Below are 11031 nucleotides of genomic sequence, written 5' to 3'. Positions count from 1 at the left end.
ATGGTGGCACAGAGACCCGGTCTGAGGGTCTGGATCGCGGGCTTCACTCTGGTGGTCTCGCTCCTTCTCGTCCCACCGTGCGTCTCTCAGCATGAGAAGGGGATCTTCATCCCGGATCACGGTTTCTGTCAGTCCATCTCTGTCCCGCTCTGCAGGGACCTGGCCTACAACCAGACCATCATGCCCAACCTGCTGGGCCACACCAACCAGGAGGACGCCGGGCTGGAGGTCCACCAGTTCTACCCGCTGGTTAAAGTCCAGTGCTCCGTGGACCTGAGGTTCTTCCTGTGCTCCGTGTACGTGCCGGTCTGCACGGTTCTGGATCGGGCCCTCCCACCCTGCAGGTCTCTGTGTGAGCGGGCCCGGCTCGGATGTGAGGACCTCATGAACAAGTTCGGCTTCCAGTGGCCCGAAAGGCTCCGCTGCGAGGACTTCCCGGTTCACGGAGCGGAGCTCTGCGTGGGACAGAACACGACAGACTTAGACGACCCCACGTCAGAACCGACCCCCAACCAGCTTGTCTACTGCCCCCGGCAGCTCCAGGTGCCCTCCTACCTCAACTACCGTTTCCTGGGGGTGAAGGACTGCGGCGCCCCCTGTGAGACCTCCAAACCCAACGGACTGATGTATTTCCGAGCGGAGGAGTTGAAGTTTGGCCGGCTCTGGGTCGGGATCTGGTCCATTCTGTGCTGCATCAGCACTCTCTTCACCGTTCTCACGTACCTGGTGGACACGAGGCGGTTCCGATACCCAGAGAGGCCGATCATCTTCCTTTCTGGCTGCTACTTCATGGTGGCGCTGGCATACGCCACCGGCTTCCTGTTGGAGGACAAAGTGGTGTGTAGTGATTTCAACAGCGACGGATACAAGATGGTGGCCCAGGGCACCAGAAAGGAAGGCTGCACCATCCTGTTCATGATGCTGTACTTCTTCGGCATGGCCAGCTCCATCTGGTGGGTCATCCTGTCCCTGTCCTGGTTCTTGTCGGCCAGGATGAAGTGGGGCCACGAGGCCATCGAGGCCAACTCCCAGTACTTCCACCTGGCAGCCTGGGCGGTGCCAGCGGTTAAAACCATCACCATCCTGGCGATGGGGCAGGTGGACGGCGACCTGCTCACCGGAGTCTGCTATGTGGGGATCTACAACGTGGACGCCCTGCGGGGCTTCGTCCTGGCGCCGCTGTTCGTCTACCTCTTCGTCGGCACTTCCTTCCTGCTGGCTGGCTTCAGGTCGCTGTTCAGCATCCGCACCATCATGAAGCACGACGGCACCAAGACGGTGAAGCTGGAGAGGCTGATGGTGCGGATCGGCGTGTTCGGCGTGCTGTACACGGTGCCCGCCACCATCGTCATCGCCTGCTGCTTCTACGAGCAGGCCTTCAGGCCGTGGTGGGAGAGGACCTGGCACATGCAGACCTGCAAGCACTTTGCCGTGCCGTGTCCCGCCGGGAACTTTGCACCGCTGAAGCCGGACTTCACCGTGTTCATGATCAAGTACCTGATGACCATGATCGTCGGCATCACGTCCGGCTTCTGGATCTGGTCCGGAAAGACGCTGCAGTCGTGGCTCCGGTTTTGTAGAAGACTGAACAGCAACAACCAGGGAGAGAGGAAGCTTCAGAGGACGGAGTAGAGGAGGAAGTAGAGGAGGAAGTAGAGGAGGGTTCGGAGGACTGTTCGTAGGAGGGTTCGGAGGTCGGTGTTTACTCTCACGGTCTTGTGCTCTCTGACTGAGGATGGTTGTTTCCAGAGAACGGATTGTTTCTCGTTTCTAGTCCAAGTACGAACTCCTGAAAACTCGGTTTACGTCTTCTAGCTTTTCGGTTCTGACCCAGATAAATTCCAGAAACAGGATTTTAAACCTCTACAGAAGAAAACAATTTTACGGGTCAGTAAAGAAAATAATCAGACAATAATTTCTCAGTTTCATGTTCAGATAAAATAAATAAAATATCTGTAAATATTCTTCTGTATTTACGAGAAGCTTACATTTCTACTTTGTGCATTTTTTCAGAATAAAAGGTTATTTTTAACTAAAATATGTTTTAGATTAAATTCTCAGTTTGAAATCTGACCACAAATAAATATAATAATGAAGGTGAGGAATCCTGAGCTTTGTTTACTGTTTATTTGTTTATTTATTTAATTTGTGTAAAGAGATTTTCCTTCAGCAGCACAACATAGAACGGGCAGGGAGGGTTCAGTTGCATTGTGGGAAATGTAGGATCCGTACTGGAGACTGCAGACTGCAATAATATAAATATAAATCACTTAAAAAAACATATTACACTATATTCGCTTTGTTATTTATTTGTTTCCATATTATGTTATTGACGTATTTGTGTAGTTTCAATTGATTCATAATATATTGCTGCCACAAATACAACGACTACTATGATAATAATTAACGTCATCCAGTGACGTCATCGCGTAAAGCCGTAAAGCTGCTCCGTCAGCTGACGTCGTGGATGTTGTCATGTTGCTGTTAGCTGCCGAGTATTTGGAGGAGAACAGCTTCTGATACAAATGTGTTTTTAAAAATATTACGTTTATATATTTATTACCGGATGTGGATAGAAACAAACTGTCGATACCACATGAAGCGGCGCGAGAGTTCACCTGCATTTAACGGCACGAAGAAGAAGTTAGCCCGCAGCTAACCTAGCGAGCTAACGGCTAAGCTAGCTCCTCCAGCTGACGTTAGGTTGGTAATCTAGCTTTAGCTTCCTGTTAGCATCAGGATCCCCGTTAAGAAATACTGATATTTTAAACTGTACAGCTAATATTATAAACATATAAATATAATATCGTATAAGTGAAGATAGTTTATGAATACATTGGCTGTTCTGGTGGATTCGGCAAACAAATAATCCACCATCTAGAATTTACAAAGATAAAATCCTAACTTTTATAATATAAATGTTGTAAAAGAGAAGTCTGGTATGAAGTCTCTTCTCTCTCTACAGCAGCCTTATACGATGATTACAGTAGTTGTATATATGTGTTGTAATATGACAGAAGGGTATAATTACTACAATAACAATAACAGTTATTGGGTTCATATTCCTGAGCTCCAGGAGCCTTTGAGCAAGGCACTTAAACCGTCTCCATTCAGAACCTCATTTACAAAATGACTCCTTTAAGGTGACGAAGCACAGGAAACATATTGATCAGATTTCTTCTTCTGCGACCCAGATTAATGTAGCTTGATTATGTTAATGTAACTTTTTGTGTGTTTTCTTCTTCAGGATGGCGTCTCCGTTCAAGATCCCGAAGAAGAAACATCCAACAGCTTCTGACTCCGCCCCCCTGCACGTGTCACCACTGTCCCGCCTGCAGAGCTCCGCCCCTGAATTTAAGGTGGTATTTTTTGTCTGTTAGCAGTTCTACGGGGTCTGTTTTATCTATTTATTAGTTTAAAGTGGTTTTACAAACTATTGGTTCATTTAAGATGGTATTACGGATCTGGCAGCTTCTTTGCCTGAATTGTTAGTGTCTTAAGGTGGTATTGTTGATCTACCAGTCTTTTGTTCAGGTGGTATTACTGATTTCTTGGTTATTTTAAGGTGGTATTTCTGATCTGTGGGTTCGTTCAAGGTGGTATTTCTGATCTGTGTTCGTTTAAGGTGGTATTTCTGTTCTGTGGGTTCTTTTAAGGTGGTATTTCTGTTCTGTGGGTTTGTTTAAGGTGGTATTTCTGTTCTGTGGGTTCTTTTAAGGTGGTATTACTGATCTGTGGGTTTGTTTAAGGTGGTATTTCTGTTATGTGGGTTCTTTTAAGGTGGTATTACTGATCTGTGGGTTTGTTTAAGGTGGTATTTCTGATCTGTGGGTTTGTTTAAGGTGGTATTTCTGATCTGTGGGTTCGTTTAAGGTGGTATTATTGAACTGTACATTTTGACGTGAGCATGAAAACATGAGCTCAGTGTAAATAGTTATAATTAAATTGATGACTGTGATCAATAGAACTCTTAATGAGTGATCGACTTGTTTTGTCTGAACAGAGTTATGATCAGTCCAGAGGCAGAGCTGACAGGGTGCATGCTGGGAACTCAGAACACTCCTCAGTGAGCAGACAGAGGTGTGTACAGCGCCCCCTTCAGGCTGCAGCGCTCATTACAACACATACAATATAATATATTTATATATATTTATAATATATATATAATATAATAAATGATTCCTCCGTCCAGCGCTCCTCTCTTCAGGAACGTCGTCAAAACGCTGCTCGGTCTCAACGGAGGAGCGTCAGCAGCCAATCACAGAGGAGCTTCAGCAGCCAATCACAGAGGAGCTTCAGCAGCCAATCACAGAGGAGCGTCAGCAGCCAATCACAGAGGAGGATGGAGCCACCAATCACAGAGAGCCGAGTCGTCCTCGACTTCTTTCGGGTGAGTTGACAATATTTAAATAGATTAATATGAATAAATCATAAAATAATATTTAAATAGATTAATATGAAATAATAAAATAATATTAACATGACACACAAATATACATAAATAAAATAAAATAAAATAAGATTATTAAAGACGGAGGAAACTGGTTTGATTGTGATGAAATTAAGTTATTAAATTAAATCACTTCATTGACACAATAAATGTATTTAAATGCCATTAAATGTTCCAGAAATAATATGAAAAATAAATGATATGTTTGTTTTTATTTATTTACCTTTGTATTAATTCTCCTGAAAAATTGTACAGAAACAAATAAATACAGAATAAAAAATTGTAATAACAACAAAAAAATATTTTGAAATAAATTGTAGAATTAATACAAATGAAAACAAAAATATCAATTTATAAAAATAATGATATCAATGTATGAATTAATGAATGTCTTTATTTGATATTTATAGTTTTACATCGTGTTATTTGTTTCTGATTTTGGCAGCTTGTCTCGTCTATAACTGGTACTATGTATACTGTGTATATGTATATATATATATATATGTGTATATATATACACACATATATACTTCTACCTTCTGTTGGTCCCAGTTTAAAGTGCTCGTTCCTCTTTCCTCCACCAGATGGCGCCCTAACAGAGCATCAGCCCTTTCAGGCTCGGCCAATCAAAGCATCTCTGTGGACTCGCTGGACTCTCTGGCAGAGCTCAGGGGTGAGGTGCATGCTGGGAGTTTGAGTAGTTCGGCTCTGGGAGGGAGAACGTCGCTGCAGAAGAAGAAGAAGAACTCGTCTTCTTCAGGTTCGGACCAGACGTCGGAGGACGACCTCGTGTCTCCGTCATCGGTGATGCCATCGGTGATGTCACAGAGGAGGCGGAGCCTGGACAGCAGCAGCAGCCAGATGGAGGACGTGAGAGAGAGAGAGAAGAAGAGATGGAGAGAGACGAGAGGGAGGAAGAGGAGAGATCTTCATCTGAAGAGACCTTCAGACACCACGGAACCGAGTGAGGAGATTAATATAAATATAATATAATATATTAATAACAATACATACAATAATACATCATTCCTCTCCTTCCTCAGTCGTTCTGTCCAGTGAAGAAGAGGAAGAAAAGGAAGAAGAGGATGAAGGAGACGGAGGACACAGAGTGGAGGAGGTAGGAGAGCTTTCAGCCACATCTCCTGGTCTTCTTCATCATCTGGTAATAGTCCTCAGTTTCTTATCAGATGAACTCAAAGTCTTTGTTTTGATTTCCAGACTTCCAAAGAGGAAGAAGATGAGAACAACCTTCCTCCTCTTCCTCTTCCTCCTCCTCTTCCTCCTTTCCTTCAGCTGGACTTCAGCTCTCTTCACGCTGGTCTGATGAACGCCGACTCCAACGGGACGATGACGGTGAGGAATCAAACTGCAGGGTTCTGTTGTTATTATTATTATTATTATTATTATTATTATTATTATTATATATATATATATATATATATATATATATATATTAAAAGAAGAATAAGAAGCTGATTGTTTTTATGTTTCTTAGATTACGGAGAGCGGCCTCATTATTCCTCTGAAAGGTAACGTTACTGTTTTATATATTTTAAATATATAATATATATTTATAAATGTATGCAGTTAGTTACGACTTTGTTTGAGAACGTATTTAGACGTTTATAAAACGTGTAAACATTAATTATTTGTTGATCAGGCGTTGAGGACGGTGAGGTCGCCGTGGTGGCGTCTCAGGTTCGGGGTTACGGCGTCTGGGACGGGGGCGTGGCTCAGGGAGGGCTCCTATTGGCTGGTTGGGAAGGTCCCGCCCCCTCGTTGCTCTTCCTCTGGGTGACTGACGCTCAGGCCAACCTGCTGCAGAAGGAGCTGTCCACCATCCAGACCCCCATCCAGACCACCACCCAGACCACCACCCAGACCACCATCCAGATGTCCACCACATCAGGTACTCACACTTCAACCAACTTCTTTCAATATTTTACCCTCAGCGGAGACTTCCTGCTCCTCCTGTCAATCACACGTTACGTTAACACTTCAACTCCTTTCAATATTTTACCCTCAGCGGAGACTTCCTGCTCCTCCTGTCAATCACACGTTACGTTAACGCTTCAACTCCTTTCAATATTTTACCCTCAGCGGAGACTTCCTGCTCCTCCTGTCAATCACACGTTACGTTAACGCTTCAACTCCTTTCAATATTTTACCCTCAGCGGAGACTTCCTGCTCCTCCTGTCAATCACACGTTACGTTAACGCTTCAACTCCTTTCAATATTTTACCCTCAGAGGAGACTTCCTGCTCCTCCTGTCAATCACACGTTACGTTAACGCTTCAACTCCTTTCAATATTTTACCCTCAGCGGAGACTTCCTGCTCCTCCTGTCAATCACACGTTACGTTAACGCTTCAACTCCTTTCAATATTTTACCCTCAGCGGAGACTTCCTGCTCCTCCTGTCAATCACACGTTACGTTAACGCTTCAACTCCTTTCAGTGCTTAAACTTATCAGCACTGTCAACTGCAATTCAACTCAGTGTTTGCACAAACTTTTATTTCCACTTCATTCAACACGTTTATCATAACCGTCACTTCTGCTTCCTTCAGTTTTTACTCTCCTCAACTTATCACGTACACAGTAAAAGTAGTGAGAGTAGTTGAAGTGGTTTCCATCTTTCTGCACTTTCACTTCAAATCCTTTCAGTGCTTCAACTTGAGCCAACACTTCTTACACCTGAACTTAAATTCCTTTCAGCACTTCATTTTCTTCAATATATTCATCCCACAAAGACCGTTTTTAAAACGATAAACTCTCGCTTCAGTTCCCTTCATGTCGTTTTCTGACACATTTGAGCCTGAAAACAGAAAACAAGCTTCTGTATGAACCGTTTCCATCGTCACTGTTTCCACACAAAGAGCAGTGAATCACGAGGAGGTCTCACTCTGAGTAATAGGTTCTAGGTCTCGGTGTTAATATGTCCTCCTGGTCCTTCAGGTCCGGCATGCTCCTTCCTCCTGCTGGTGCTGAAGGAGCAGCTGCTGGAGCTCCAGGCCGCCCTGCTGGCCTCCATCCTGGACATGGAGGACTACAGGAAGGGCTCCTCTTCCTCTTCCGGGCCGACCTCCCCTCTCGAGTGGACCGACGGGCTGCTGCTCCTCCACAGCTGTCCTCCTCCTCTGGACCAGCACCTCCTCGGACTGCTGGGTCACTCTGCTGTGAGACTCCTTTCTGTCCTCTTCTATAACTCATCTCTCTCAAAGTCTGAAACATCTAAACAAACAAATCTCTTTCAGGCCAGAAACAACCAGAAGAATAAGAAGTCAAACCTCAACTCTTCAGGTCTGCAGCAGCTTCCCACCAGGTAACACGACCCGGACCAGGTAACGCGACCCGGACCAGGTAACGCGACCCGGACCAGGTAACGCGACCCGGACCGGGTAACGCGACCCGGACCGGGTAACGCGACCCGGACCGGGTAACACGACCCGGACCGGGTAACGCGACCCGGACCGGGTCAGACTGTTGAACCCGGACCAGGTCAGACTGTTAAACCTGGACCAGGTCACACTGTTGAACCTGGACCAGGTCACACTGTTAAACCTGGACCAGGTCAGACTGTTAAACCTGGACCAGGTCAGACTGTTAAACCTGGATCAGGTCAGACTGTTAAACCTGGACCAGGTCACACTGTTAAACCTGGACCAGGTCAGACTGTTGAACCTGGACCAGGTCAGACTGTTAGCCGACCAGCAGCTAAAGTAACATGGACAGGATTGAACCCTCAGTATGTGGTCTTCAGGTTGATCCAGTATCCGGCGGCGCCCTCTAAAGGCCGGATCACGGTGACGAAGGAGGACCTGGCCTGTCTGAGGGGGGGCGAGTTCCTCAACGACGTCATCATCGACTTCTACCTCAAGTCAGTCTGTCAGAAGGGAACTCAATAAAGGTTTTCACCAGTAGGGGGGTCAGAGTCCTGAACCGTGTCCTCGTCCTCCTGCAGGTTCCTCCTCCTGGAGGGAGTCGGCAGCTCGGTGGCCGAGCGGAGTCACGTCTTCAGCAGCTTCTTCTACAAACAGCTGAGCAGACGCAGAGCCGCCGGAGACGACGACGCCCCCTCCGTCCCGTAAGACGATTACTTTAAAGATGTTTCTTCACATGTTCCCGAACATGTTTGATGATAAATATATATTAGAACATGTGGACCAGCTTGTTCCTTTGTTCCTCGAGAGTTTTCCGCATCTCAAATCTTAAATCGTCCTCGTTTTCTTTTCACATTCGAATCTTTAGAAAATAAAGGAAAAGGTCCGACGTTACGCAGACGACACGCTCTTATTTGTATGAACTCACAGAATGTAACAACATGTTGTTCTTCACTGAGTCTCTTCTTCATGTGTCTTCTCAGCGATCGTCACATGAGGCATCAGAGGGTGAAGACGTGGACTCGCAACGTTGACATTTTCACCAAAGACTTCCTGTTCGTGCCTGTCAATCAAGAGTAAGGACATTTCTTTATCACTTTGTTGAAAGTGGAAGTGAGTCTGAACCTTCTGTGTGTAATTGTCTTCCATGTTGTGCATGTTTGTGTTGTTGTGTCGACAGAGCACACTGGTACCTGGTGGTGGTCTGCTTCCCCGGTCTGGAGGAGGTTCAGCACCAAGAGTTTCACAGTTCAACAGGTTCGCTGCTTTTTACTTCCTGTTCTCCTGAAACGATTGACCGTCGTCCTCTGAAGACACCGAGACGCTTCTTACTTTGTTTTTACAAAGAAGGAAGTCTCAAAGAGAATCCGCCTATCACATTAAAAGCTTTACCGTCAGCAGGACTTTTATTGTGAAGCAGCTACAGGAAACAGATTCCAGGTTGTTGTTTGTGTCTCAGGTGGATCGAAGCCGCCGGCAGGTAAAGCTTCGTCCTTCAGCCTGAGGTCACAGCAGCCTCCGGTGAGTCTTCAGTTACTATCATCATCATCTTATTATTATCCTAATCATGCTTCTTTGTACATTGTTAACTGTTTTATTTCATATTTTCATATTTCTGCCTTTTTAAAATGTGTTTCATGTGTTTTTTATGTTTGTTTCACGTCTGGATTGAAGCCTCTTCTGTTGTTTCTTTGGAAATTCATTAAATACAACTGCAGTATTTGGGACATTTTCGAATATTTATTGTGATTTTGAATTATTTTTTTGCCGTTATTTGCATAGTTAGTTTGCGACATCCTGTTTATTTTTATTATTGTGACATTTTTCACAATTCTTTGACCATTTTTTGCTGCTTTTTGTGACGTTTACGTGACAAGAAATAGAATATTATTCAAGGTTTCACTGATGTTTGAGAAGTCAAACGAGTCAGTTGGTTAGTTTTTTATTATTTCGGGTCAACAGAGTTCAGAATATAAGGATTGAATCAGAATTGAACTTTAATGTGAAATGTGTCTCTTATTTTGTAGGAGTGCACTCTGCAGAGCTGGCAGAGGGACACGGTGTTGAAGAGGTGAGTCTTAAAGAGACATTTAAAAGTCCACATCCAGAGGAATGAAACCCTAATGAAGGACTTTGTCTTCTGGTCCAGACCGTGCGTCCTCGTCATGGACTCCCTGAAGCTCTCGTACCACGAGAACGTCTGCCGGCTCCTCAGAGAGTCAGTTTCTCTTCTTTACAAAATAAAAGCTCCAAACGTCTGAAACGCTGTGCAGGACGTCCTAACTGTCCCTCGTGGTCTCCAGCTACCTGCAGGTGGAGTGGGAGGTCCGGAGGGGGACGCCTCGTCTCTTCACGGCGGACAGCGTGAGGAGCTCCAGCTGCAGAGTCCCTCAGCAGGACAACAGCAGCGACTGTGGACTCTACCTGCTGCAGTACGTCGAGAGCTTCCTGCAGGTAAACACGCACCTGCTGCTGCTTCTAGCTCGGCCCGAACGTTCAGACGCCCGACTCTTACAAAATAATGTTCTAATAAAGAAACACTAAATCCAGCTCTCTGATTGGCTCCCCAGAACCCCGTGGTCCACTTCGACCTCCCGTTGCGGTTGGACAACTGGTTTCCACGTCAACATGTCCGACGGAAGCGCGAAGAGATCCGATCTCTGATCATGACGATGCACCGCAGTCAGAGCGGAGAGAACTGAAAACCAAAAACACAAACTTCTCGCCTGTGCAATAAATAATTTATATTTTCTACGTCGTTAAAATGTTTTTACTTTAAAGAATTCAAAATATTTAAGTCTAGCTTTTGTTTTGTGTGCATGTAAATAACTTTATACTGCAAATAAACTTGATAATTCTTTTTGATAAAGTTTTTTCATAGTGAGGCTCTTATTTTGAAACTTCAAACAGGATGTCAATTTGCAATTTAGATTTTAATTTCTTACAGTAAATATTTATGTTTAATAAACAGCAAACGAAGTGAATTAAATGTAAAAACTTTTTACTCCTTATAAGCCTCGATTATTCTCATTATCAGCAAAGAGTGAGGCTCTTATTTTGAAACTTCAAACAGGATTTTAATCTGGATCTGTATTTCTAACCTCACAGTCAAAGGGAATGTAAATAACTCTACCTCATCGATCATAATTCTGTCTTCCTGTTTCATAAAATAAACCACATGGACTTACTCAGAGGAATGTG

The 11031-nt window shown here is 44.7% G+C and overlaps 2 protein-coding genes across 4 annotated transcripts; both read left to right on the top strand.

The window, feature by feature from the left end:
• On the top strand, window positions 1–1632 carry LOC306715243 (frizzled-7-A-like; the record flags this gene model as incomplete). The annotated part of the gene is made up of 1 exon (XM_079185557.1): window positions 1–1632. The coding sequence occupies one exon, from the start codon at window positions 1–3 to the stop codon at window positions 1630–1632; it is 1632 nt and encodes a 543-aa protein (XP_079041683.1).
• An 827-nt stretch (window positions 1633–2459) lies between these two features.
• On the top strand, window positions 2460–10999 carry senp7b (SUMO specific peptidase 7b). 3 transcript variants are annotated; one of them, XM_079185949.1, is made up of 20 exons: window positions 2460–2703; window positions 3248–3359; window positions 4004–4080; window positions 4208–4390; window positions 5035–5414; window positions 5494–5567; window positions 5669–5803; window positions 5946–5979; window positions 6111–6359; window positions 7406–7626; window positions 7705–7772; window positions 8211–8327; window positions 8412–8534; window positions 8814–8906; window positions 9011–9087; window positions 9290–9351; window positions 9858–9901; window positions 9980–10048; window positions 10134–10284; window positions 10401–10999. In XM_079185949.1, the coding sequence occupies exons 2-20, from the start codon at window positions 3249–3251 to the stop codon at window positions 10530–10532; spliced, it is 2400 nt and encodes a 799-aa protein (XP_079042075.1). In that variant the 5' UTR covers window positions 2460–2703; window position 3248; the 3' UTR covers window positions 10533–10999. The 3 variants fall into 3 exon arrangements, 2 of the variants coding, with proteins under 2 accessions (XP_079042075.1, XP_079042074.1); XM_079185948.1 differs by having other exon boundaries at window positions 4193–4390; XR_013767688.1 differs by lacking the exons at window positions 10134–10284; window positions 10401–10999 and having other exon boundaries at window positions 4193–4390; window positions 9271–9351.
• Window positions 11000–11031: the final 32 nt, after the last annotated feature.

The sequence above is a fragment of the Pholis gunnellus genome (genome assembly GCF_910591455.1).
Source record: "Pholis gunnellus genome assembly, chromosome: 24".
NCBI classification, from domain to species: Eukaryota; Metazoa; Chordata; class Actinopteri; order Perciformes; family Pholidae; genus Pholis; species Pholis gunnellus.
This window is presented reverse-complemented; position numbering and strand designations above follow the sequence as displayed.